The following is a 26,203-nucleotide window of genomic DNA, read 5'->3' as shown; positions in this document are numbered from 1 at the left end:
AAAAAAAAAAAAAAAAAAAAAAGAGTTGAGAAACTTTCCCATGAAAAGTTTGTTTTGATCAATCAGCATTTTTGATGCAAAACATTTCATTGAAAAATTCCCAAACAACTCTTAGTAATATTGTTATATATTTTAGTATAGTGCATTTTGTATTTCAAAAGCAAATGGGAATTCTTAGATGTAGTGTGCATAACTACTTTAACAATATATTATTCTATACTTAGTTGCAATGGAAGGTATAGAGTAGATTCATAATCCTTGTGTCTTTGATATTTACCTTATTCACAAAAATGGGAGCCATCTTTTCTGGTTTCCATTCTGTTGCTTATTTACCAGTTCCTTATAAACTTCTGACCTTAGAAACCTAGGGAAAGAGTCCTTGGCCATGAGACTATAGATTAGTCTCTGAGCATCATCAAAACATTTCAGGGTTGGTTCCGAGATATTCTGAGAGATGTGGTCTCTGGTAGTGAAGTCAATATTAATCTGGGGAAAGTAAGGTGTAATAAAATTAGTTTAAATTTTACTGGAGAGTTGAAGTTTGTATTCGCACATGATGCAAATACTATTTGAATTTTTTCTCAGAATATGCTGTCTGATGCAAACTAGCACATAGTTAATGCCTTTATTTTCTAGCATATTGAATATTAGTTTATTTTGGCTCCCTGGGCTTAAAGAGATGGTATCACAGAAAGAAGATAAAAAATGCCTTTGATTATCTAAGTATAGATCAAGGCAGGAAATTCTAACTCTTTATAATACAGAAAGGAAAGTATTTGCATTTCCTTTCAGAGACCTACCCTTTGCAAAAGATATTCTATAAAACATACAACTCAATCAACCGAGATACCTTAATTTTCCAGCCATTCTAGGGCTATTTGAATGTTAACTATTAACTAAAGGGGATTCTGTTCTCCCGATGAATTGCAAATGTGTAACTTATTAATCATAAGGGAAGTAATAAGTGTCTTTTGAGGTGAAAATAGACTTCCTACTTGTTCTTTAATTGGCTAATTATTAACAATAATAATAAAGCTGTGGTCCATGAGAGTAGGATGATCACACAGGACTGGCTCTGGGAAGGGTGTAATGTGGTGTTCAGCAACATTTACTACTGTGCAACTGGACCAAGATCCAAACGGTCTGCTCAGAGTTGTATGGCGTTTGAGGGGGTGGTCATTCTGTGTGAGCACGTAGTCCAAGTCACTGTCTAGTCCATAGTTATTGCACCATTACACCCACAGAAATGTAAAATTAGGTGTGATACAGGAGGGCCAGGGAGCAGTGGGAAGTGGTAGAAGGGAAGTATATAAACCCTAGGTTAATTAAGGCGTGGTTCCCTGTAGACTAGGGAGGGTTGCTACAGGTTAATTGGAGCACCTGTAATCAATTAAGGCCCTGTTAGAAACCTAATAAAACCCCCTGCTTCAGGCAGTCAGGGGGAAGGAGAGAGGACTGGAGCTTGGAGGTGTGCTGTTAGACTTGGAGGAACAGAAAACTGGAGTAAGGGAGACCCTGCCCCAGCAGGGGAGGGACATTCCCTCCCCCAGCATTTAAGGACTGAAGGTACCCCACCCAAGGGAGAAGAGGGTAAGAACCTGCAGGGGTTGAGAGGGGCTGGGACTCAGAGTGAGGAGCAAACCCAGACCCTTCCCCCGCTTCCCTCCTTTACCACCTTCCTGGGCCACTAGTGGGGCCCTTGGTGCCCCAAGAGCAGGGGTAAGGAGTGGTATTTTAGCCCCCCCCCACCAAGAAAAGCGCAGGACCCACCATACTATATCGACCATCTTGTCACACGTGGTGTCAGAGGTGGGATCTCTGCGCCGTGAACATAATCCAGAGTGGGTCACAACCACCCTGCCTCAAGATGGAGGATCTGGTCAAAGCACTGGTGCAAGCCCCTGCCGCCCAGCAGGAGGCTACCCGGGTTCAGGCAGCTGCCCAACAGGAGGCCGTGCGGCTGCAGCAAGAGACCAATCACCTGCTGATGACCCAGGCCACCCAAGATCGGGCCATGCTGCAGGCACTAGTGAACCAAGTGAAGGTCCTTACGGAGCTGAGCCACGGGTATGATGGGACACGGACCATACGTGTCAGCTACTGTCTGCAGAAAATGACCCGGGAGGATGATGTGGAGGCGTACCTCCTGGCTTTTGAGAGGACAGCTCTGAGGGAGGCCTGGCCCCGAGACCAGTGGTCAGGGATCCTTGCCCCATTTTTGTGCGGGGAGGCCCAGAAGGCCTACTATGATATGACCACAGAGGAGGCAGCAGATTACCCCCGACTGAAGGTGGAGATCCTAGCCAGGGCAGGGGTAACAACGGCCTTCAGAGCCCGGAGGTTCCATGAATGGCAGTACTGTGAAGACAAGACACCGTGATCACAACTATTTGACCTAATCCACCTAGCCCAGAAGTGGTTACGCCCGGAGGCTCTCAGCTCAGAGAAAATGATGGAGCTCCTGGTACTGGATCACTATACGAGGGAACTACCCTTGGGCCTCCGAGCCTGGGTAGGCCAGAATGACCCCTCCACCTATGACGAACTAGTCACCCTTGTAGAGAGACAACTGGCAGCCCGTGAACTGTTCTAAACCCCGGGAGCTGAAACATGGCGTTTTAGGAAACCAGTCCCAACCCCGAGGCCCCGGATCATCGAGAACTCCAGGAAAGCCATAGCTGGAAGAACAGGCACCAAGGAGCGGCCTGAGGCCCCAAAGGGACCTGGGGGTCTAAAGGAAGAAGGTTGGGGAAGCGAGTCAGAGGGCCCAAGACAGAGGGCAACTTCCGGAATGAGATATCGCTGTTATGAGTGTGGGGAGTTGGGGCATATAGCAGCCCAGTGCCCCAACAGGGAGGAGCCCATGCAATGTAATCTGGGGGATCCCGGGGACCAATGTGGCCTAATCAGCCTGGTGGGGGTTGCGATGGCCCAACATGAGTACACCAGGCCAGTAAAGATGAATGGCATCCAGACCATAGCTTTGGTGGACTCTGGGAGTGCTGTCACATTGGTCTCAGGGAAATTAGTGGGGCAAAACCAACTGAGCCGGGCCAAGAGCACTGGAGTGACATGTGTCCATGGCACAGTAAATTTCTACCCCACAATTCCAATACGGATTGAGATCCAGGGAAGTACTACCAAGATGACTGCAGGGGTGGTCCCCAAGCTCCCCTACCCAGTCTTAATTGGCAGGGACTTTCCTGGGTTCAAGAGTCTACTCCCCCCCCTTGAGTTAGGGAAGGGAAGTAAACCCCGAGCAGAATGTGAGGTACCCATGGATGATCCTACCACAATTTTTGCTGGGTTTTCCCCAGAGTTATTTTCACCCCCTGGGAAGTCCCGGAAATCCAGACGGGAAAGGAGAGCAGACAAAAGATTAGAAACCAGGATCTTGGCAGCAAACCAGAAAGCTGCCCTGGTTGGGAGGAAGGCTCGTGGAGACCGAGAGACAGCCCCCAGCACGAGCAGAACCACCCCAAAAGAAGGAGGGGAACCCAAGTCAATAGAATCAGGCCAGATTGGTCCCGCACGCAAATGTTTTGGGCAGGACCAAGACGATGACCCACTATATGCAAACGTGAGGGAGGAGGTAGTAGAGGGAAATGGCGTGCCAGTAGAAGGGAAAACCAAAGGCACAGGGCCATACTATATAATCAAGCAGGATCTGTTGTACCGGGTAGTGCCAATACGGGGAGAAGTAGTAGAACAGCTCTTGGTGCCACGGAAGCACACAAGGGCTGTATTAGAATTAGCTCACAGTCATCTGTTTGGGGGACATTTAGGAGCAGACAAGACCCTGGATAGAGTCCTAAGAAGGTTCTACTGGCCGGGGGTACGGGCAGAAGTCCAACACTATTGCACCTCCTGTCCAGAAGGCCAGCTGCATAGTTCCCGACCTCAGTTAAGGGCCCCGTTGGTACCCTTGCCCATAATTGAAGTTCCTTTTGAAAGAATAGCAATGGATCTAGTGGGCCCACTAGAAATAACAGCCCGGGGCCACCGAAGCATACTTGTCATCCTGGACTATGCTACACGGTACCCCGAAGCCATTCCTTTAAGGAACCCCACGTCCAAGGCAATCACAAAAGAACTGGTGCAGGTTTTTGCTAGGGTAGGCATCCCTAAGGAGATCCTGACAGATCAAGGGACTCCTTTCATGTCGAGAGTAATGAAAGACTTATGTACCCTGCTCCGCATCCAAGCCTTGCGGACCTCGGTCTATCATCCCCAAACAGATGGTCTGGTTGAGCGATTTAACCGCACTCTCAAGAGTATCTGAAAGGTGGTGGCCCAAGACGGAAAAGATTGGGATACCCTCCTACCATATCTGATGTTTGCAATACGAGAAGTTCCCCAAGCCTCTACTGGTTTCTCCCCCTTCGAGCTACTGTATGGACGCCACCCACGTGGCATATTAGACATCACGAAGGAGGAATGGGAGGAACAACCCAACCCAGGGAAGAATGTCATTGCACACGTAGCCCAGATGAGAGAATGAATAGCCCAAGTGACCCCCATAGTACGAGAGCATTTGGAGAAAGCACAAGAGGCCCAACAAACCTACTACAATCGTCAGGCAAAAACACGGAAATTTCAACCAGGAGAACAGGTGCTGGTACCAACAGCAGAAAGTAAGCTCCTGGCCAGTTGGCATGGACCCTATGAGATCGTGGAAGCTGTTGGGGAGGTGAATTATAAGGTAAAGCAGCCAGACCGCCGAAGCCCAGAGCAGATCTATCATGTCAATTTACTGAAACCCTGGCACGATCGGGAGACGTGCCTGGCCATCCTGCCGGCCACACCCCAGGCAGATGGCCCACAAGGGCAGGTAAGGATATCCCCCGAATTAGCCCCAGAACAACGAACAGAGGTCATTGAAATGATCCAGCAGAACCAAGATGTGTTCTCCACACAACCAGGCCGTACGACGCTGATCCAACACCACATTGTCACCTGTCCCAGAGCAAGGGTGACCATAAAACCATATCGCATACCAGAGGCAAAAAGAGAAGAAATTAGGGCAGAAGTAAGGAAGATGCTGGAACTTGGGGTGATTGAGGAATCCCACAGCCAGTGGTCCAGGCCTACTGTCTTGGTCCCCAAGCCTGATGGCACCCTGAGGTTTTGTAATGACTTTTGAAAGTTAAATGAGGTATCCCAATTCGATGCCTACCCGATACCACATGTTGATGAGCTGGTGGATCAGTTAGGCAAGGCCCGATACTTGACCACCTTGGACTTGACAAAGGGCTACTGGCAGATCCCCCTGGCTGAGGACACCAAGGAAAAAACCGCTTTCTCTACACCTGACGGCCTCTTCCAATATACCGTCCTCCCTTTTGGGCTCCATGGGGCCCCCGCAACTTTCCAACGATTGATGGACAGATTACTTCGACCCCATGCCAAGTATGCTTCTGCCTATTTAGATGACGTGGTAATCCATAGTCCTGACTGGGAGACACACCTGGGGAAAGTGGAAGCAGTACTAGATACTCTTAGACAGGCTGGCCTCACCGCTAACCCATCCAAATGTGCAATAGGGCTAGCCGAGGCCAGATATCTCGGGTATGTAGTTGGAAGGGGCCTGGTGAAGCCCCAGTGGAACAAAGTGGAGGCAATACAGAAATGGCCCCGCCCAATCCGAAAAAACAAGTCAGAGCATTCTTAGGGATAGTAGGGTACTATCGCAGGTTCATCCCTCACTTCACCACAAGGGCAGCGCCTCTGACGAACCTAATAAGATCTCAGGGCCTGGAGATAGTTAAGTGGACTGAGGAAGCAGAGGAAGCTTTCACAGACCTAAGGACAGCCTTTTGCAGCCATCCAGTGATCATAGCCCCAGATTTCACAAAGGAATTCATCCTACAGACGCCTCGGAGGTAGGACTTGGGGCCGTCCTTTCACAGATGGTGGGAGATGAGGAGTACCCGATCCTTTACCTCAGCCGAAAACTCCTGCCCAGGGCGCAACGGTACGCCGTAGTAGAAAAGGAATGCCTAGCAATTAAATGGGCCATGGAGATTCTACGGTACTACCTACTTGGGCGGCAGTTCACCCTTGTGATGGACCACGCCCCGCTCCAATGGATGCACACAAATAAGGAGAGGCATGCACGAGTGACTAGATGGTTCCTGTCCCTACAACCTTTTCACTTCCGGATCCAGCATAGAGCCGGCAGCCAACACAGCAACGCGGACGGCCTATCACGACAACACTGTCTTTCGTCCCAAGTAGCCCAACCCTATGGCGTTGAGCAGGGGAGGGGGATATGTGATACAGGAGGGCCAGGGAGCAGTGGGAAGTGGTAGAAGGGAAGTATATAGACCCTAGGTTAATTAAGGCGTGGTTCCCTGTAGACTAGGGAGGGTTGCTACAGGTTAATTGGAGCACCTGTAATCAATTAAGGCCCTGTTAGAAACCTAATAAAACCCCCTGCTTCAGGCAGTCACGGGGAAGGAGGAAGGAGAGAGGACTGGAGCTTGGAGGTGTGCTGTTAGGCTTGGAGGAACAGAAAACCGGAGTAAGGGAGACCCTGCCCCAGCAGGGGAGGGACATTCCCTCCCCCAGCGTTTAAGGACTGAAGGTACCCCACCCAAGGGAGAAGAGGGTAAGAACCTGCAGGGGTTGAGAGGGGCTGGGACTCAGAGTGAGGAGCAAACCCAGACCCCTCCCCCGCTTCCCTCCTTTACCACCTTCCTGGGCCACTAGTGGGGCCCTCGGTGCCCCAAGAGCAGGGGTTAGGGGTGGTATTTCAGCCCCCCCCCCACCAAGAAAAGCACAGGACCCACCATACTATATCGACCATCTTGTCACATAGGCCAATAAAATAGATTGGCTTTATTATCTGCTGAATACTTGATAGGCTAGGAACAAGACTGTAGTTGAACTACCCACAATAGCTGAATAATCTATATGCTTCTGAATGTGGACTGATAAACTGTTTTTCTGTTTATGAAAGCATGTATTTTATCACAATTTTGTGCATTCCTTGGATTTATCAGTGTGAAGATTTATTGATACTTTTATCATCAGGCGGGTATTTTTCTTCAAATATTTATGAAACTATTATTTCTAATTTCCATTACAGGAATAAAACTTTTCTTTTTAAAACAGTTTATTGTTGGTGACTTACACTCCTCCAGCACTCAGAATGGGTCACTATCACCTGACAGCCACTGGAGAAACTAGACAACCAATATTACTTGACCAGAACCCCCTCCCCAAATAATCATCTCTCCTGTTACAGAGGTGGGACACAGGGGCTGGGAGTCAGGAGAGTGCCAGGGCCTCTGTCCAGTGGGGGAAGTGCATTGGCCTCTGTGTTCTGGGACTCCTGTCTGGGTAGTATCATCTAGCCAGGGCTGTGCTGAAAGGCCCAGCTACTCAGAGGGGCTATCATGGGGGCCAAAACTCATAGGGTGCAGTGGGCAGGGAGTGGGGAGGAAGGGTGCCTGGTGTCATGCACTACTTGTAGTTTGCAGGGTTGCTACTAACAGGTCGGATTCTGTATCAGATATGGACTGGCTCCAGCACTTCCTTCTGAGAGAGATACACCAGAGATATATTCACTATACAATTCTTTATTGCATTGTCAGTAATGGCTGTTGTGAACTTAAGTCTTAATGTATGTTACGCACAGTGCCACCTAGTACAACACAATCTAACATTCTATTAGACCTCTCCTTTAAGTTTTATATTTCTACTATTTTACAAAATCATGCTATCTTTAGAGTTCAGTAGATCAGTCTGTTAAGTATCTGTGAATCATACTGGCTTTCTAATTACACAACTCAAACATATATCAACTGCCATCATATGTCTGAGAAGATTGTTGGTCTTTGATCCTTTGATCACGTAAATTCTGAATACAAAACTTTTTGTCTTTGTAAATTGTTTCTCTGGTGAACTGGCACATGCAGTTCAGATTACCTCCAGAGCTAGTCAAGGAGATATCAGGTAATTTTGGCTCTGGGAGAGATTATAGGTGATTGTAAGTCCCTTTTGAGAGGATTGTCACATCTGATACTTAGTCATTTTAAAGTTAATAGTCTTCCCAGGAATATTCAGTTTCACTCTCCAGGCAGGCTATGTGTCACCACATGTGATAGATCCCAGAAAAAATGGCTCTTGATTGTCTGAAATATTAGTCAACTCCCTGACTGCCTTGGTATGGCAAACAGCTGCAAAATGTCCATATTTTGTGCATTTATTACATATTTCATGTTTAGCATGACACATGTCTTAAGCTATGAATTTTTCCAAATCCTCTGCATTTACTCTGAAATTCTTTGTAGCCTGGGACTCCTTCATAGCCTCAGGGCTTCTATATTAATGACTTTTAGCTCTCATGGTGTGTCTGTTTACAGCTTCTAAGCTCGTTTCAGGTTTTTCAAGTTGCCCCTGCCTCTTCTTCTGTTGTTAGACTAGTTCAGACTGCTTTGCTAATGGGGTAGCAGCTTGTAGATTTAAATTTGTCTTTAATTGTAGTCCCTGTGAAATGGTTTTATCTCTAGGCTCAATGATTAGACTGTCTCTGATATTTTCATGTTTTGCAGTCCCAAAATCAGAGTTTTCAGACAATGCATGCAGAACTCTTATAAAAGAGTCAACATTTTCTCCTCATTCTTGAATTCTCTGGTGAAAACATGCTCTTTCATAAGCCACATTTCTCTGAGGTATAAAGTATGAAATCAAACACATACAGAGCCCTTTCATAATAATCTTTGTGACAAGCTTCAGTAAAGGCAAAAGATTTAAAGATATGTGTTAGCCTGCTTCCCCATAGCATAAATTAATGAAGATACCTGAACATCTTCAGTTTCCTGGTAGAGTTTTGTAGCAGTTCAAAATCTTGCAAAATACTGCTTCCAGTCTGTCCATTCTAAAGGTCTTGAAAACGGAAGTTCTCAGGGGCACTGAAGAGTGGCTTGTTGATTAAATTGATCCTGCAATATTTGTTGCTTTGTTCTTTCTGTTTGCAACCTTTATTGCTATTTTTCTTCTATTTGTACTCTCCTCTGGCCCAGTTAGACTACCTTTACTTCTGACACAATGTCATGTGCTTCTTGTACTGAGTAGGCTGCAGGGCTGCTACTAGAATGTCAGACTCTTGTAACAGATATGGACTGGCTACAGAGTTTCCTTCTTAGAGAGACACACCAGAGATGTGTTCACTATAAGATGCTCTATTGCACTGCTAGGAAGGATGGCTGTTGTGAGCTTAATGAAGGTATGTTACACATGACACCTCCTAGTGAACAGTATAATACAGTTTAGCATTCTGTTACACCTGGCACTCAAGTGGGGCAGCAAGCAGGGGCTGCTCAGTGGGGGTAGGTGCCCTGTATTCATGGGAGGCAGGGGGCAGGTGGTAGGGGAGTGTCTGGAGGGGGACAGTGTGCTAGGTACTCAGTAGAGCCAGTGGGCAGGGACTGTGGGGTACCCGGAGGAGGAAGGGGTACCCTGTATTCATAGGGGGCATAAGGTGGTGGGGTGCCTGGGGATAGTGAGTGAGAGGAGAGGGGTGCCTCAAAGGGGAGTGGGGTACCTGGTACTCACAAGGGGCAGCAAACAGATGAGAGAGGGTGCTGAAGGGGTGCCCAGCACTCACGGTGGGCATCAGAGAAGAGGTGCCTGTTACTCACCACAATTCAGCAGTTAAGGAAGCCTTCTGTTCCTTATGGACCTGTTGCTGCAAAGGTCAAGTCAGGTGGTCTTTGCTGCCAGGACCCAGCTCTCTGCTCATTTTGCTTACTCACTGCAGAGCAGCTGCCACCGATCAGAATATCTGTCCTCTGCAGCGGCACACTGTGCCATCTAGCAGGGACTCTGCATGGAGGGACCAAGCCACCATCTCTCCTTCCAGAATGAGGAGTTGGGTCCAGGGACTTCTGGCATGTCCAAAAATTTGGGTGAAAATTAGTAAAAGTCAAATAATTTTTTTAAACCCAGGAATTTTTCAGGGAAAATTGGTAAAAAATGAAAATGAAGGGCCTTATATATAATGTAGTCTTAAGGACATTTTAATGTTTTGTTTTGCTTAAAAATATAAAGTCTGAGTGTTACTTTACCTAATGCAGAAGAAACGACATGTCATAAAATAATTTTTAAAAAGGGGGATTCATGAGCAGATAAGTACTAAACTAGAGTCCCTCTCATTTAATTACTCCTACTTGGTGCTACCAGCATTTAATTATAATAATATCCTTTTTGCTATCATCTGCAGTTTCAGGTAGATAATTTCACTCATGTTTTACATGCTTCAAATCCAGAGGAATTGAGTACCTGCAACTCCCATTGACTTCAGCAAGACAAAAATTATAGGAGTTGGCCTTTAATTTTTGTAATTTTGTTTGTAGTAATAATAATAATAATTAATGTAAAAGAGCTTTGAACAATCATAAGACATCAGGACATTCAAAACACTGTTACTATCAAAAGCAGAGGGATCAGTGCAAAGGTCACTGAGGGAACACACATCATAAGGTAATTAATTCACATATTTCTTCATTCACACAAAACATTTTCTTTCGTGATCAAATTGAGCATTGTGAAGGAGTATTTCTAAGGGAATGTTTCAAGATTCATCACATCAAAAATATCTGTGTTAAAGGAAATGAACAAATAGTAGGCAGTAGCACACTTTAATTTACGTTGTGGATGGAATATAGTTTATCGTACCATAAAGAAGCATATAGTCAATGAAAAGCCAAGGAAAGTAAATGTACAGCCACTATTGCCAACCCTAACCATTCAAAAATCATGACATTGGCTTAATAATCATGAGATGCATAAACTAATAAATTTGTGAGGGTTTTTATGTGCCTTATGGGTTTTTGAAGCTTTAGGGGGATTCCACCTGCCCCCAAAGTGTGTGAGAGCTTTTAAGGGTCAAAATTCAGCCGCAGCTACACATGCAAAAATGTGTCCTTCCCGTGATTACTCGAAGGGGGCTCCTCTTATCCTCCTCCACCCCTCAGATGAGGGAGCTGCCATCTAATCTCTCTCCTACCCCATCACTATCACTCCACCTTCTTCAGCCTCCCTCTACCCTCCATTAGAATTGCAGAGGAAGTCTGCTTCTCCCCTACCCCACCTGCCAGTGTCCTGCTCCTCCCACATTCTGCACATGCACCTTTTACAGGGTCTCCGATGCTCCTCACAGTCTGTTTCCTAACTGTCTTGTCGAGAGCCCGGTCTAGAATAGGAGCCATTTTGCCTGTGGGAGGTGTCAGCCACATTTATTAAAGGCAGCCTCCCTTCCACAAGCAGATAGACTGCAGGGAAATTGCGATCATACTCTTTTCAACCCCCTTGAGAGTAATGGGAAATGACAGTCATTCTGAGTAAGAGAAAAATCACGAGTTAACATGACGAAAGGCTACCCTCATGAGACAGGTAAAAAAAGCCCCAAAATTGAGAGTAGGCAATAATGCATACATTTCCATGCATCAAAATGAGAATGCATGCATTAAGACGTAGCACTGAACCCAAACCCTGTGTAATGTTTACTTGAAGTGTATATTCAGACACTAGATGTCTCTGTGTGCTTTTAAGAGTTCTAAAAAAGGGTGTATTCCCTAGTAAATGAGAAAAGCAAAGCAAAGCTGGGACTCAAGCTGTTTGGAAGCCTGTTTGGTTATCTGTAGTTGTAGTTATTTGTCTTTCATAAATGCGTCCTGTTATAGACACACTATGATCTTGAATATCATGACATTCTGGATCTGAGCTTTGCAACTTGAGGACTATCCCTGGAAACTATCTGAAGAAAGTAAAAACGACTGTTTTACCTCCCTTGGAGCATCAGCCTGGATAAATTCTGAATAAATCTTTTGGGCTTTTGAGGCAATTTTAGCAGAAGCCTTAGTTTTCTTGAAGTCCTCACAGGCCATCCAGAAGTCAATGTTCTCCTCACTGAACTCAGACTTCAGGAATGTTCTAAAGGCAGCCAATCCATCTGCAGAAATAGAAAAATAAATTAGAAGACATATCTAACCTATGTAGCAGTCCAGAGGGTAAATCATGTTAGGGTCCAAAATCTCAATTCTTCTGTTCTTATTCAGTCTACAAACCCTTAGGACAAATTCAGCCTTTTGTTAAACTCAAACAAAACCTTTTTCATTTCAATGAAATTGTACAAGTATAATAAAGGGCTGATTTTGGAACTTTGAATTTAACGGGAGTCTTGTCTGAGAAAGGACCACAGGATTTCGCTATATCAGCATAACCAAATGTTAACATTTGGGGGTTGATCACTCAGACAAACTCCCATTGAAGAAAGATAGTTGGTTTCTGTTAGTTTCCGCCCCGCTTCCCTTCAAATATTCGAAGTCATCAAAAAGAGTTTTTTCCAACTCAGAACTGCAGAATTTGACATGTGAAAAGTAATTTCAATGGGAAGATATTTACTCGTATTAGAAAGACTGACTAATTAATGAAAAATCTTAACTTTACACTATTTACAATATTACTGTAGTTCATATGAAAATTTTACACCATCAGAAAAGGTTTTGGGATTTAAGCACTATGTTGGGACCTGGGAGATGCCCGTTCAGTTCCTGGCTCTGCCACAGAATTCCAGTGTGGCCTTGTGAACTCGCTTAATCTCTCTTTGCCTCAATTCCCCAATAGTAGACCGGGGATATCCAGGAAATCCAGTTAATCTTGTCTATTTAGATAATAAGAACTCCAGGGTTGGGAGTCTCTCTTTCTTTGTGTTTCTACAGTGCCAACGGCCGTGGAGTTTTAATCTTGGTTGGGGCCTCTAGGTACTAGTAGGTAATACAGATAAGAAGTAATAATCCTGTACTCCACATCTTGTCATCTTAAAACAATTTTCTCCCATTCAGGAAATCCATTTCAGACTGATCCTGAGACACTCTGTGGAAATTTAAAACTTATTTTGGGAGAGTGAAACTATCATTTTATTTAAAGTCCATGTAAATGAAAAGAGAATATTTAAGAATGCAATTTAAATTCAAGTTTCAATTCAATTGAAAACTCCATCTGGCAACTGTACTTTAAACGCAGAGAAATTCATTATGTTCTTGAAAGCTGTACAGGATTTTTATTGAAATTGGCATTGAGATGGGAATGATGATGGGAATTTTGTCTATCAGTAGTTTCCTTGTTACAGAACTCTAGACTGATCCTGCTCCCATTGAGGTCAATGTGACTTTTACAATTAACTTAAATGAGAGCAAAATAAAACCTTCTGCTAGGCCACAAACAGTGGAAGGGCCAGGGAGGTACAGACAGGGCAGGTCTTGGGGGCAAGAGCTGTCTTTTACTCTGTGTAGATAGCACATAGCACTTCTCATTATCTGGACTAAATCAGGTGTATGTCCTGGGCCAAGGGAGAGGATGGCCAGAAACAATGACTGATAAGTTAGGAATGGTGTATGATCTGAATAGCAGAGGCCAATTGGAAAGCTGCTGCTTGACACAGTATATGTACCACTTGAGACAGGCATTCAGTTAAATCCTGAGGAACTAAGGCAAAAAAACAAAAAAACACAAACCTGTTCCACCTGCCATACAAAGAAGCCACCAAACAAAGGAGCCCCACGAAAAACCACACAACCCAGGAACAACATAGGTCAACATATGGGTGAAATGTAGCAGGAGTGACAGTGCAACCCCTATAGTTAACTGTTTCAAGCCTATCCTCTTTCTTTCAGTCACTGATAACTTCCCTAAATTTTCACCTTTTTGGCTGAATGTTTTGGTTTTGTTCTATCTCTGCATGAAGATGAACTGTGTGTGTGTGTGTGTGGGGGGGTATGGTTGGAAGGGAGATTTGAGTAAAAACAGTTCAACTGCAATGGAGGATGGGCAAGGAGAGTGGAAAACATCCTTTCTTGTTTAAAAAACAACAACTTGCAAGCAATTTTTGAATGGCTCAACAGTCACAATGGCTTGGGGTTTAAAGTTGATGTGGAAATAGCCCTGTCAGAGGAAAAGTGCCTTTGCATGTTCCAAAGATAATTGGTTTGGTTGGAGTTACCAGTGCATATCAATGCACTGAGCATGCACAGATTTCTTCTACTTAGCTTGTAAAGTGAGCAGTTAAGAGAAGATTCTCTATGCATGCATGGCTACTTTAGGAGCACAATTTAGAAATAACAGTAACAGGAAAAATTAGTTGGTCTATTTAGGCCACCTAAATTATCTTGGAAAGCTCCAATCCTGTTACACTTATATAGGGTGACCAGACGTCCCAATTTTATTGGGACTGTCCCGATATTTGCTTGTTTGTCCCGCGTCCCGACCGATATGCGGTCAGGACACTGGACAAACAAGAAATTTTGCCCTCCCGGAAGGGCTCTTGCCCCACCCCCACCCCGACTCCACTCCCTCCTTCCCCCATTGGCTCCCTCCCCAAATCCCTGCCCTGGCCCCACCTCTTCCCCAAGCACGTGGCATTCCTCCTCCCTCCCAGGCTTGCCGCGGGAGGGGGTGGTGGCCGACTTCCAGTTCCTGGAGCTGGTGAGTACGGGCACCGGGTGGGCAAAGGGGCTGCTCCCCCAGGAGGGAGACGAGGGGCTCCGGACCCCAGCAGCAGCGGGGGAGAGTGGCTCGAGGCCGCATGAGTGGCCATGTAAAGTTTATTGGCTCGGGGTGGACCCCGGCCGGTCCTCGCCCCTGTAAGGGGGTGGTAAGGAGCCGAGTCTCCCCCTCCCCCGGCTCCTCAGCTGAGGCCCCCCCCCCGTCTCCCTCCTGGGGGAGCATCCCCTTTGCCTGCCCGCCTGGTGCTTCCAGCTCCAGGAACTGGAAGCCGGCCACCACCCCCTCCCTCCAGGCTTGCGCCAGCATTACAGCTGCAAGCCTCGTAGGGAGGAGGAATGCCGCTCAGCTGAGGAGCCAGGACGAGGGAGAAGGGGGGACTCTGCTCCTTACCTGGTCTGCGGTGGCCGGCAGGACATGCTGGCGCAGGGCGGGGATGCTACCCCCCTACAGGGCAGGGCGAGGAGCCAGCTGGGGTCCCCCCCACCACAGCCGATAAACTTTACGTGGCCACTCGCGCGGCCCTGAGCCACTCTCCCCCGCCACTGCCGGAGCCCCGTGCCTCTCCCGCTTGGCTGTGCTCCAGCGGCTCCTTCCCTGCGGGGCGGCGGGACACGCCGCATATGCCCGGGGCCTGCTAATTCCCCCGGCACCTGCAAAACGGCTTTTTTTTTTTTTTTCTTTCCCTCCCCCCCCCCGCCCCGCTATTTCTTTTCAATGATCTGGTCACCCTACACTTATATGGTTAACTTTGAGCAGGGCCAGCTCCAGGCACCAGCATTCCAAGCAGGTGCTTGGGGAAGCAATCTGCAAGGGGCAGCAGTCCGTGTGTTTTTGCCGCCCCAAGCAGCGCGCCGAATTGCCGCTGTGGACAACGGGGGCAGTCCGTGTGCCGTTAGGATGGTACGCACATTTCCACGGCAGCGGCAATTCGGCGGCAGCTTCTATGTTCAGCTGCCAGCGGCAGCAATTCGGCGGCTTCTGTCTTCCGGCTGAAGGCTAATTAGGACACCTGGAGCCAATTAAGAAGAAGCTGCTAGAATCAATTAAGGCAGGCTAATCAGGGCACCTGGGTTTTAAAAGGAGCTCACTTCAGTTTGTAGTGTGAGAGTGTGAGGAGCTGGGAGCAAGAGGCGCAAGGAGTTGAGAGTGAGTGGGTGTGCTGCTGAAGGACTGAGGAGCACAAGTGTTATCAGACACCAGGAGGAAGGTCCTGTGGTGAGAATAAGGAAGGTGTTTGGAGGAGGCCATGGGGAAGTAGCCCAGGGAGTTGTAGCTGTCATGCAGCTGTTACAGGAGGCACTATAGACAGCTGCAGTCCACAGGGCCCTGGGCTGGAACCCAGAGTAGAGGGCGGGCCCGGGTTCCCCCCAAACCTCCCAATTGACCTGGACTGTGGGTTCTTCCAGAGGGGAAGGTCTCTGGGCTGTTCCCCAACCCACGTGGTGAATCTCTGAGGCAGGAAAATCTGCCAATAAACGCAGGATCCACCAAGATAGAGGAGGAACTTTGTCACAGTATGTATAATGAAAATGTGTTTTAAAGTCTGTATCAAGGCAGAGTTGGCAAACAGGCTTTCTGTCACACAAAAGATGTTTATTGACCTATCTCTGTGCCAACATGTTAAGCAGTGTAAGCTAACACAATGGTTACATATCTACATACAAAGTCAACAGGGGGCTGTGAAATCAACAGAGCAGCTGGTCTGTACACTCTTCCCTTGGGGACAGAAGACCTGGTATTTCAGTGAGGCATTCAATGGATAAGGGACTGTACACTATAGAGGAATGCTTCAAAGGGACTTGGGGACTGGGGTGCACCTATTGTTGTCCTGCAAGGCAGAGTGATGGCTGGCATAGCCCAGAGGAGATTTTGGATAGCTAGTAGGCTGGTGGTGTTAGGGAGTCAACACCCAGTTAAGCACAAGCAAGTCTCCCTCTCTTTGGAGGCAGGAGAGTAACAAGATGACTCTCAGTCCTGGGTACCCGTAGAACTGTCACACTGTGCGAATGAGAATCAGGCCCTATGACGAAGACACACTGTTCTCTACAATATTTTCATTGTCAGAAAGGCATAAAAAACCACAATACCGCCCAGAGAGCAAAACCAAGAATTCCACAGGAATAGCTAAGTTTGTAGAGAGCAAAAAATGATGTGGTATTACCTCATATTATGTGATCATCTAATTATACCTATGGTGCAGATGTAAGTTAATGTGTGAGTGTTGGGGAAGGCTGCTTTATCTGATGCCTTAATGCCAGTCATCTTTTGGCCACATGCACCGCTGACTACACACCTTAGTGGGACTTTCCCCTTGACCTGTCCCTTTATGACCAGCCTCACCTCCTTTCCCAACTCTTCTTTTAACTTCTGGGCATCTGAATGGAGACGTATTTATTTTGCATAATTGCAAAGTTCCCAGCTGGCAGAAATTAGGCTACTTTAAAACTTACACAGGGAGTCTGAGTGTGTGTGCGTGTGTGTAGGGGAGGTGAGTGAGGGTAGCATAGCTCCCCCTTCTGCTAAAATCAGAGGAAAAACCCCTCTCCTCTCCCTGGCTTGCTGGAGTGCTCCAGCATGGCTCCCCACCCAATCTGAATCTTCTTTAACCACTGCACTTACACCATCTTTCTGACCAACTTAATGCCTGACCCTGTAAATTCTTACTCATGTGAGTAGCCTTTATTCACCTGTAGACAATGTATGTGAATAACTGTTTCCTGGATCAGACCCCTGCAGTTAATATGGAACATGAATCACCAATTACATCTCCAGAGAATTTAGTCCCAAATCTTCAAGGTGCCATTGTTTAAAATATTTTTTGCACATGTGAATGGACAGCAACAGACTACTTATCTATTGCATTATTCTAATCCTGTAAATGTAGAGAAACTCTTCTGTACTCAGGTGTGAGACTGTAATTTCAGAAAACTCCCACTTCCTGGATAGGAAAACTGGAGTCCAAGTGGAGGACACTCTAGAAAGAGTTGGCCAAATTCTACCATCCACTGCTATGGGTACTCGCATAGCCCCACAGTATGCCAACATTTTTATGGCTCACTTAGAACAACGCTTCCTCAGTTCTCGTCCCTAAACGCCCCTACTCTACTTGCGCTACATTGATGACATCATCATCTGGACCCATGGAAAAGAAGCCCTTGAGGAATTCCACCAGGATTTCAGCAATTTCCATCCCACCATCAACGTCAGCCTGGACCAGTCCACACAAGAGATCCACTTCCTGGACACTACAGTGCTAATAAGCGATGGTCACATAAACACCGCCCTATACCAGAAACCTATTGACCGCTATACTTACCTACATGCCTCCAGCTTTCATCCAGACCACATCACACGATCCATTGTCTATGGCCAAGCTCTAAGATATAATCGCATTTGCTCCAATCCCTCAGACAGAGACAAACACCTACAGGATCTCTATCAAGCATTCTTAAAACTACAATACCCACCTGCTGAAGTGAAGAAACAGATTGACAGAGCCAGAAGAGTACCCAGAAGTCACCTACTACAGAACAGGCCCAACAAAGAAAGTAACAGAATGCCACTAGCCTTCACCTTCAGCCCCCAATTAAAACCTCTCCAGCGCATCATCAAAGATCTACAACCTATCCTGAAGGACGATCCCTCACTCACACAGATCTTGGGAGACAGGCCAGTCCTCACTTACACACAGTCCCCCAACCTGAAGCAAATACTCACCAGCAATCACACACCACACAACAAACACACTAACCCAGGAACCTATCCTTGCAACAAAGCCCATTGCCAACTCTGTCCACATATCTATTCAGGGTACACCATCATAGGACCTAATCACATCAGCCACACCATCAGGGGCTTGTTCACGTGCACATCTACCAATGTGATATATGCCATCATGTGCCAGCAATGCCCCTCTGCCATGTACATTGGCCAAACCGGACAGTCTCTATGCAAAAGAATAAATGGACACAAATCAGATGTCAAGAATTATAACATTCAAAAACCAGTCGGAGAACATTTCAACCTCCCTGGACACTCAGTTACAGATCTGAAAGTGGCAATTCTTCAACAAAAAAACTGCAAAAACAGACTCCAATGAGAAACTGCAGAACTGGAATTAATTTGCAAACTGGACACCATTAAATTAGGCTTGAATAAAGACTGGAGTGGATGGGTCATTACACAAACTAAAAACTATTTCCCTATGCAAATTTTTCCCCTGCTGTTACTCACACCTTCTTGTCAACTGTTTGAAATGGGCCATCTCGATTATCAGTACAAAAGTTTTTTTTTCTCCTGCTGATAATAGCCCACCTTATTTGATTAGTCACGTTAGAGTTGGTATGGCAACCCCCATTTTTTTCATGATCTCTGTGTGTGTATATATATCTTCCTACTGTATTTTCTACTGCATGCATCTGATGAAGTGGGTTTTAGCCCACAAAAGCTTATGCCCAAATAAATATGTTAGTCTCTAAGGTGCCACAAGTACTCCTTGTTATCTTTGGGCTTGAATCTGCTCCCACTGAAGTTGGTGCCAAAGCTCTCAGTGACCTCAGGTAAACAGAGTCAGTAGATATGTTTTTATAGTTACAGGTACTTCTTACCTTTATTTGCTAGTAGTGTATCCACCGATTCAGACCATGCCATTGTTTCCCTAGGGGTTGACCTGTGGAAACAACATCTACCCTTGAAAATAGCATTGTGATCTTTTGCCTATGCAGTCTATGTTAGTTTTTCTGTTGCTTGGAACATGTCATCATCACCTCATTAATAAAGCAAGATGAGTTACTTACAGCACTGCACCATATATCAAACAGTAAAAGGTTAAAAGGAAGTCTGACTTTTTTTAGCGTACAGATAACCATAGAGTACTGCAAAATAGAATGTAATTTGACACTGGCAACTTGATTATTAATCTAAGAGACAATAGTAGTAATGTTTGCAATTGTCTGAACTATAATAAAGGTGCAGGAGAGATATTAGTCACTTTTCTGTAGTGGAGTGCTGGATTTCTTTTCAACTTTGAATGGATTAACCATTAATTTATATGACACTTTTTGCTTGCAATGACTAAAATTATCTAAAAGGTTATCACACTAGCAATGGTGTGATAAATGGGCTATTTTCAGTTTCCTACCAGTATAAAAATCTGGATCCATTCATAGTTTTGCTTCTTAACAAGGTTTTGATTAAGTATTTGTTAAAGCTGTAATAATCTGTCTTTTTTGTTTCCCACTGGTGTTGGAGGCTCCCCCCCTCCCAAGAAAGCACAAGAATACAATTATTCAAGACATTTTCAGTTCTGGGCTGATGTATCTAAATCTAGGAACCTGTCAGGGCAGAATAAGAACTTTTCCAAACTAGTTAATAATTTTAAGTTCTCCTTCCTTTTTTCCTTCCTTCCTTCCAGACTTGGTGCATGTGCAATATGGTCTAAAACAGACTTGCTGAACATCTGAACTGTTATCCATTGTCTCTCCAATGAATAAAACCCCTTATTATGTAAATCTTCCACCCTAGGGGTATCCGATACAGAGCAGTCAAGTAGTTGTTTGTTTATATGTTCTGTTTATTAGGCTGGCTCCATTTTTTTAAAATGTCCAGATTCTGAAGATTTTACTGGACAGCAATATTTATAGCACAATTTGTCTAGTTTAGATAATTTTAAGCCACCTATCACTTATATTTTAGCATTTCATCAAGATGTGCTTTTCATATTGATATACAGAGTGGAATGACTGTGCCTGCTTTCTCTAGGAGCCACTAAGGATACCAAAAACCTTTAACAATGCCAAATAATTGCTTTTGAAAGGCTTAAGAAACTAGCTTACATACTATACTTCACACATCAGACTGCACATGTCTGCCCCAGCCAGTTTCTGCATTGTCCTTTCAAATAGGCAGATTGGCATTTTGCTCAGTACAACACACCTCTCCCACTAATTGAGCAACCAGTCAGAGCAGCTATTCGAAGACCTCCTTTCTTTTCCCCCTCCCCAAAGCCATTCTTACAGAGGGGAGGGTGAAGCAGGGAGCTAAAGAACCCAGTAGCTCTAGGTAGCTCTGCTGTCTAATCCCCACTCCCTCCTGGGACCAACAAGGATGGCACAGCACCCCTGCACCTTCCCCAACCCTGGGACGCTCAGACCTACCAACCCTTCAAGTGGCTAAAGTGGGGATGGGTCCTGCCCCCAGGATGGTGGGAGGCCTGGAGAAAGAATTGCAGAGTGAGTCCACCCCACACTCATCCCGTGTTGATGCCTGGAATGGGTGGAAGGGACCCTGCTTTAACTCCCGCAAGCCTGTGTGTGTGTGTGAGAGAAACCCCAGGAGGAGTGGGGGTGAATTGATGTGGGGAGGGGAGAGGATGACAGGATTTGGCTTGGAGGTTGGGGGCAGAAGTAATTGCTGGGCAGGGGATGGGCAAATGTGGCAAGCTCATGCAGCAGGGGCAAAATTCACTGTACCTGATATATCTGGGATAACAGGCAACACTATCTGTCACACATACACAGGGTATGGACTCGGAGGAGGGGAGGTGTATTAAAAACATTTAAAAAAAATCTAAACCACAATATAATCTTTAGAAAAAAATCTCAAGATTTTTTGGCCGTCTGACTCATGATTTTTGATCTCTTGAAGTTGGTAATACCGTGATTAGCACCCAGTTCTGAGCACCCAGGTTAGCTTAGGCTGGGTATGAGCACCTCTGTAGAAAACTGTCCATGTTACTATAACCTCACTGTTTCTGCACTTGCCTGTGTGTGTCAGGGGACATATCTCATGGTTCTTTGTGCTGTGATACTCTCATATTCTTTCCCAGTCAGTTATATCAGTTGTGGGAGACACAAAATGTCCTTCCAGAGAACTGTGGGAAGGGCATTGTATGACTATCAGCACTTGAGTGATTTAGCCTATGTCCTTACTGCAAAGTGGGCAGTTTCCAACCCCAGGTATAGCCGGGGCTCAAGTTCTAACCTATACCCAGGTAAGCTAGCCTGGGCTTAAGCACCTCCAAACCCTGGTCAGAGGTTCTTCTGTGTGCATGGTAAGGAAGTTTGGGCTAAACCCGGTAGGAGCCTCGGTTAACTATGCAGTGAAGACTTACCCTAGGTGGGAAATCAAAAGACCAAGGAGGAGATGTGAGTTGGAGGAGATTGTTGGTAAAAATGTTCTCATCCGAAAGACTCCCACAGAGTAAATTGGGTAAGGAAATCACTCATTTTATTCAGAACAATGAAGGGTCTAAATTGACCCTGCTAGGTTCCAAATATGCAAGTCTAGTTATTTCCTACCTCCTGCTTAGACCATGAAGCTATGGCCTCTAATGAGGACAGGAGCTCAGTCCAGCTAAAATTAGACTTGGTGATTGTTGTCTCACCAAAGCACTGCCAGCCTCCTGTGTCTATCAGGTATGGAGGCTATTCATAATTCTTAATGGGGAGGAATCTCTGTCCTCCGCAGCTGCATAAAACCCAATCAAGAATTCTATGCTGCTTCTTTCTGTGGAGTAGAAATGCAAGGGCAGATTCTTTCAGGGTTGACTGGACATCTGTCAAAGAATTTTATAGGAACCTTTAATGTGAAGTTTATGATGCTCTTATCTGACTGACAAATCTGTTCCTGAAATCATCTAAGGAATGTTCTTTATGCCAGTCGTTGACCCTAGCAGGGACTGATGCTCCTGTATATATTGACTTAAAAAGATGTGTTTCCAGAGACTAAACAACGGGTAATGGCTAAAACTGGTCAAACTCTTCATTCTGATTAATATATTGAGGGGCTTTTTAAAATTTTTGACTCAGTCATGAGTACTATAAATATATTTGGTATTCTTAAATATTCACTGAGAGCTAGGTTGTCACAGCTATTACTGAGCTGCACAGTGGAGTTTGCGAGTTATATTCCACATAGAGTTATGAAAGTATATTACAGACAATAATAGTATTCATTAATTGTATATTTATCAAAATGCAACATGGGAGCATTAATATGTTATCATGTGAGTGCCATTGTTTTCAGAGGAATTTCTATAAGGTTAGTGCATTGATACTATAACATTGCAAGCATTATTTTGAAATAGCTGTCAATTTGCTTGCATCATAACTGTGCAAAATTATAGACACAAAATTAATAAAATTGCATATATATAAATGGAATCTAAATATAGGCAATATGTATTAAAACACAAATAAAAACCATAGAATATATTATATGAAATTGTGACATTGTTAGTTGTCTGACAATCTGTGAGCCTGTCAGCTCTCTGCTCCCTTTAGTGGAGTTATGCCAGCAGAGAAATTGGACCAGTAAATGTAACAACTTTAATCAAATATATAACAAATAAGTGGGAAGTTCAGTGAATATTTAACTGCTTTCAAATCTCCTGGGGAAGCAGAATGACAGACCAGGGCAAATCAGAAAGAATGGACCTAATCCTGCGTACTTTCCTCATGAGAGTAGTGCTGTTTGCTTCACTCAGAGTGATCTTACTGACTTCAATCGGATTACTCTCATGAGTATTGTGAGCAGAATTTGCCCCAAGGACCAAAATCAGCATATTAATTATAATCAACGAAGGAAATAAAAACTGTCCAGGCTAATCAGACATCAACTGTCCGATTCCATACATCTTCTCAGATAAAAATAGCCATAAACAACAACTCACTTCACTGGCATTTTTCGTTCCACTGTCTGACTGTCACAGGTAATGCAGAATTTTTCTTTCTGACTGATCTTCAAGCTGAAGGTAATGTGACAGCAGGAACATTACAATTAGTATGCAAATAACCAAACAGCGGGTTGCAAATTGACATTCTGTTTTTACCACTTTCTTTCAAATTATTTCTGTTTCACAAACATGGCTTGTTTTTGATCATAGCCAGCCTAATTTAATCCCTCCCGCGCAAGGAATAGCTATTTAATTAAACATGGTTTAGATGGAAACATCTCTCAAACTTTCTTTATACTCTGAGCAACATCTTCACGGAGACATCATCTTGTGGGCCACTTCCTGGTCTTGAACCCATGTTGTTACTAGCCTGCCGATCATGGCAAGAAAGGCGGGAAGCAGTGCCTGTTCCTCTTGCTCCTCTTTCCTTTTCCTACTTCCTGCCTACCTAATTCTTTCCCCAATAAACAAAACAAAAACAAACAAACCCTACACTGCATACAACTAACAAAGCTGTGCCAATTCTTTTCCGAATTCATTTACTTTTATGTTGTATCTACAACTCCTGTCCTCCTTCTATATGTATCTTTCGATTGTAAGCCCTCCAAGATAGGATTGTTCCTTTTGTGTGTTTGTACAGCATCTTGAACAATGGGGCCCTGGGCCTTTGCATACTATAATAATATAAGTATTTAGTCCTACTACTACTACTTCTACTACTAGTAATGTGATCATGCAACATCCCAGTGGCAGCTACAGCAATTCTTTCAGAATACATCTCTTTTTGATATAAACTCTTGATGTATTTTCAATGCTGCTCAATGCTGTAAGTGTATTTTCTTTCAGGGAAAACTAATTGCACTGTCTCCTTCTGATTTTCATGTTCTCTCTCCTTTCCCTCTGTTATTTAACCCCGAGCTTCCCAGCACTTGCTTCATACAGCCTGATTCTCCTCCTTCTCCTGTACGGTTCTGTGTCCTCCTTCGTGTCTCTCTCTCTCTCCCCCACTCCTCTGAACATGTTGGCCTGCAGACTACTTTCCTTCTCTCCTCTCCTCTCCTCTCCTCATGTTCTTCTGCTGTGTTGTCCCCTACACATTCTGCCCAGCTGAATACTCAGTGCTAGGTTTTCCTAGGTTTATGGGCTGTATGAATTAATATTGTTTTGGGCAATGTTTAATCAAGTGAGACCTGCACTAAGGACTGTCTTAAATAAGTAACTCCCTGCATTAGGGACCACTTCAAAGTAATATTATTCAGTTTCCAGTACAATTTTGGTTGACCTTTATTCAAAGACAGATTCTGCTAGGCAACCAATATTTGCTGGTATCCTGAAAAATCAATTGAGACAAGTTTTATTGTATTGGCTTTTAAAGGGTAACTGTAGGATGGCCTTAAATAACTTACCCTGGCAGAGATTAGTTTAGAATTTTGAGAAGTTTGATTCAATATTCCCCTTAGAAGTATTTCAATGTTTTGAAAATGTTATTTGTTCTTTATGTCTGTTTATTAAAGAAAATTTAAGATCTCAAAATTTAAAAAAATATTTTAGCTAATTTAATTTGTATTAAGTACTTCAGCAATACATAACAAGATCCTCAGCACAAAGATATTAGATATTTTCGTTGATAAGAAAATGTAGATTCTTGTCATTTTGATGGCAATGCTAGTTAAATGCAAATGTATCACACACACCAACAAAATCTTATCTAAAAATAATTATAAAATCTAAAAAATCAACATTGTGTAGAAATTCTTTGCAATTTTATCAGTCCAAGATCATATAAGTAGTGGGTCGTTAGTGAGCTTAAAGAGTATTCTGAAGTATTTCATTTGTTTGAAAAAAGTAGCTTGGTTCCCACAGGCTATTGGTATAATAGAAAAAAATCATTTCAATACGTCTTTGTTATTATACATATATAAAGAAAAAGAGAGTCTGTATTTAGGGAAAACAACAAAAATCGTAAGGAAAGTATTCAAATGATATTGATAAATAAGGATTTTCTTTTGCTTTCTAAGTCCTATATATAAATGGCCCAATATACTTGATGTGACTATTTCAGTTGTCATTGATACTTTGTTTCACAATCATCACACTTATGGCTTCCTCCCCTGCCCCTCCCCCAATTTTTTTTTATTCCATTTACTGTTCATCTTGGTTTAGTTAGATAGTAGCACTTGTTTCTCAACACCCTGTGTCAATGCTACGGAAGTGCACTTTCCCTTTGAGAATACCTTCAAAGCAATTCCTGTGTTAGTTTTATGTTTTTCATAGATTTGCTTTATTATAAGATTTTTCTGAATTTCTAGGACTTTAACAGTCTAAGGGCTTGTCTACGTGGCCCCACAGTGCAGAATAGAGGCATGTGAATTGCAGTGTGCACGCGCTAAAGGATTGCACTGTGACTGCCCTATGTAGACCCTGCTAGCAGAAAATAAAAGGGTACCTAGTTCACATTACTGTAGTCCTGTTTCATACAGGACTACATTAATATACATTAGGTAACATTGATTTCTCGCTAGCATGGTCAAGATGGGGAAATCACAGTGCAATGCTTTAGCTTGTGCTGCTGCTCATCTCCCTGTAGTCTGCACTCTGTGGAGGCCAATATGCTTTAGTACTTTAAGTGGTTCTTTCTTTTTTTCACTTTGAATGATGGGAGATCTCTCATGGAAGCTGTTTAGCATTTTAAGTAAAACTAGCAGCACATCCACTGTTCTGTGATAGGGTGGGATTTTTGTGCCAGCATAAATGTTCTGCTTCTTCCATACACAATATGTACATGACCAAATGTAGAGCTAGCTTTATATATGCATGACTTACAAAAGCCATCTATTGAACACATTACAGGGGAGAACAGTTCCAGTGAACTGCAAGTAAATGTTGTCGCTTCATTTAGCACTAGGCCATTAATCCTAATGTTTGCTCATTGTACATTTAGGTGCAGGCTGAGATATATGGCAGTGTTTGAAATGCTAGTTCTCAAACCTAAGTTTGCAGAGGAAATAGAATGAGATT

At 44.3% G+C, this 26,203-nt stretch overlaps 1 protein-coding gene across 1 annotated transcript; it reads right to left on the bottom strand.

Annotated features, from left to right (window-relative positions):
- Positions 1–282: 282 nt before the first annotated feature.
- On the bottom strand, positions 283–23,193 carry LOC112109628 (regulator of G-protein signaling 21-like). The gene is made up of 4 exons (XM_026655549.1): positions 23,183–23,193; positions 19,119–19,195; positions 11,793–11,959; positions 283–486 (listed from the first exon to the last, which is right to left on the bottom strand). The coding sequence occupies exons 1-4, from the start codon at positions 23,191–23,193 to the stop codon at positions 283–285; spliced, it is 459 nt and encodes a 152-aa protein (XP_026511334.1).
- Positions 23,194–26,203: the final 3,010 nt, after the last annotated feature.

This window comes from Terrapene carolina, unplaced genomic scaffold, assembly GCF_002925995.2.
Source record: "Terrapene carolina triunguis isolate 2854851 unplaced genomic scaffold, T_m_triunguis-2.0 Scaffold210, whole genome shotgun sequence".
Lineage (NCBI taxonomy): Eukaryota > Metazoa > Chordata > Testudines > Emydidae > Terrapene > Terrapene triunguis.
Note: the sequence above shows the minus strand (reverse complement) of the source record. Positions and strands in the feature narration are given on the sequence as shown.

What these genes read in the sequence shown, in the direction of transcription:
- LOC112109628 (XM_026655549.1), bottom strand. An exon ending in TACACTACTAGCAAATAAAG is followed by an intron (nt 11,960 to 19,118) that starts GTAAGAAGTACC and finishes CTATTTCTGCAG; the next exon opens with ATGGATTGGCTGCCTTTAGA. An exon ending in AGGCTGATGCTCCAAGGGAG is followed by an intron (nt 487 to 11,792) that starts GTAAAACAGTCG and finishes TACTTTCCCCAG; the next exon opens with ATTAATATTGACTTCACTAC.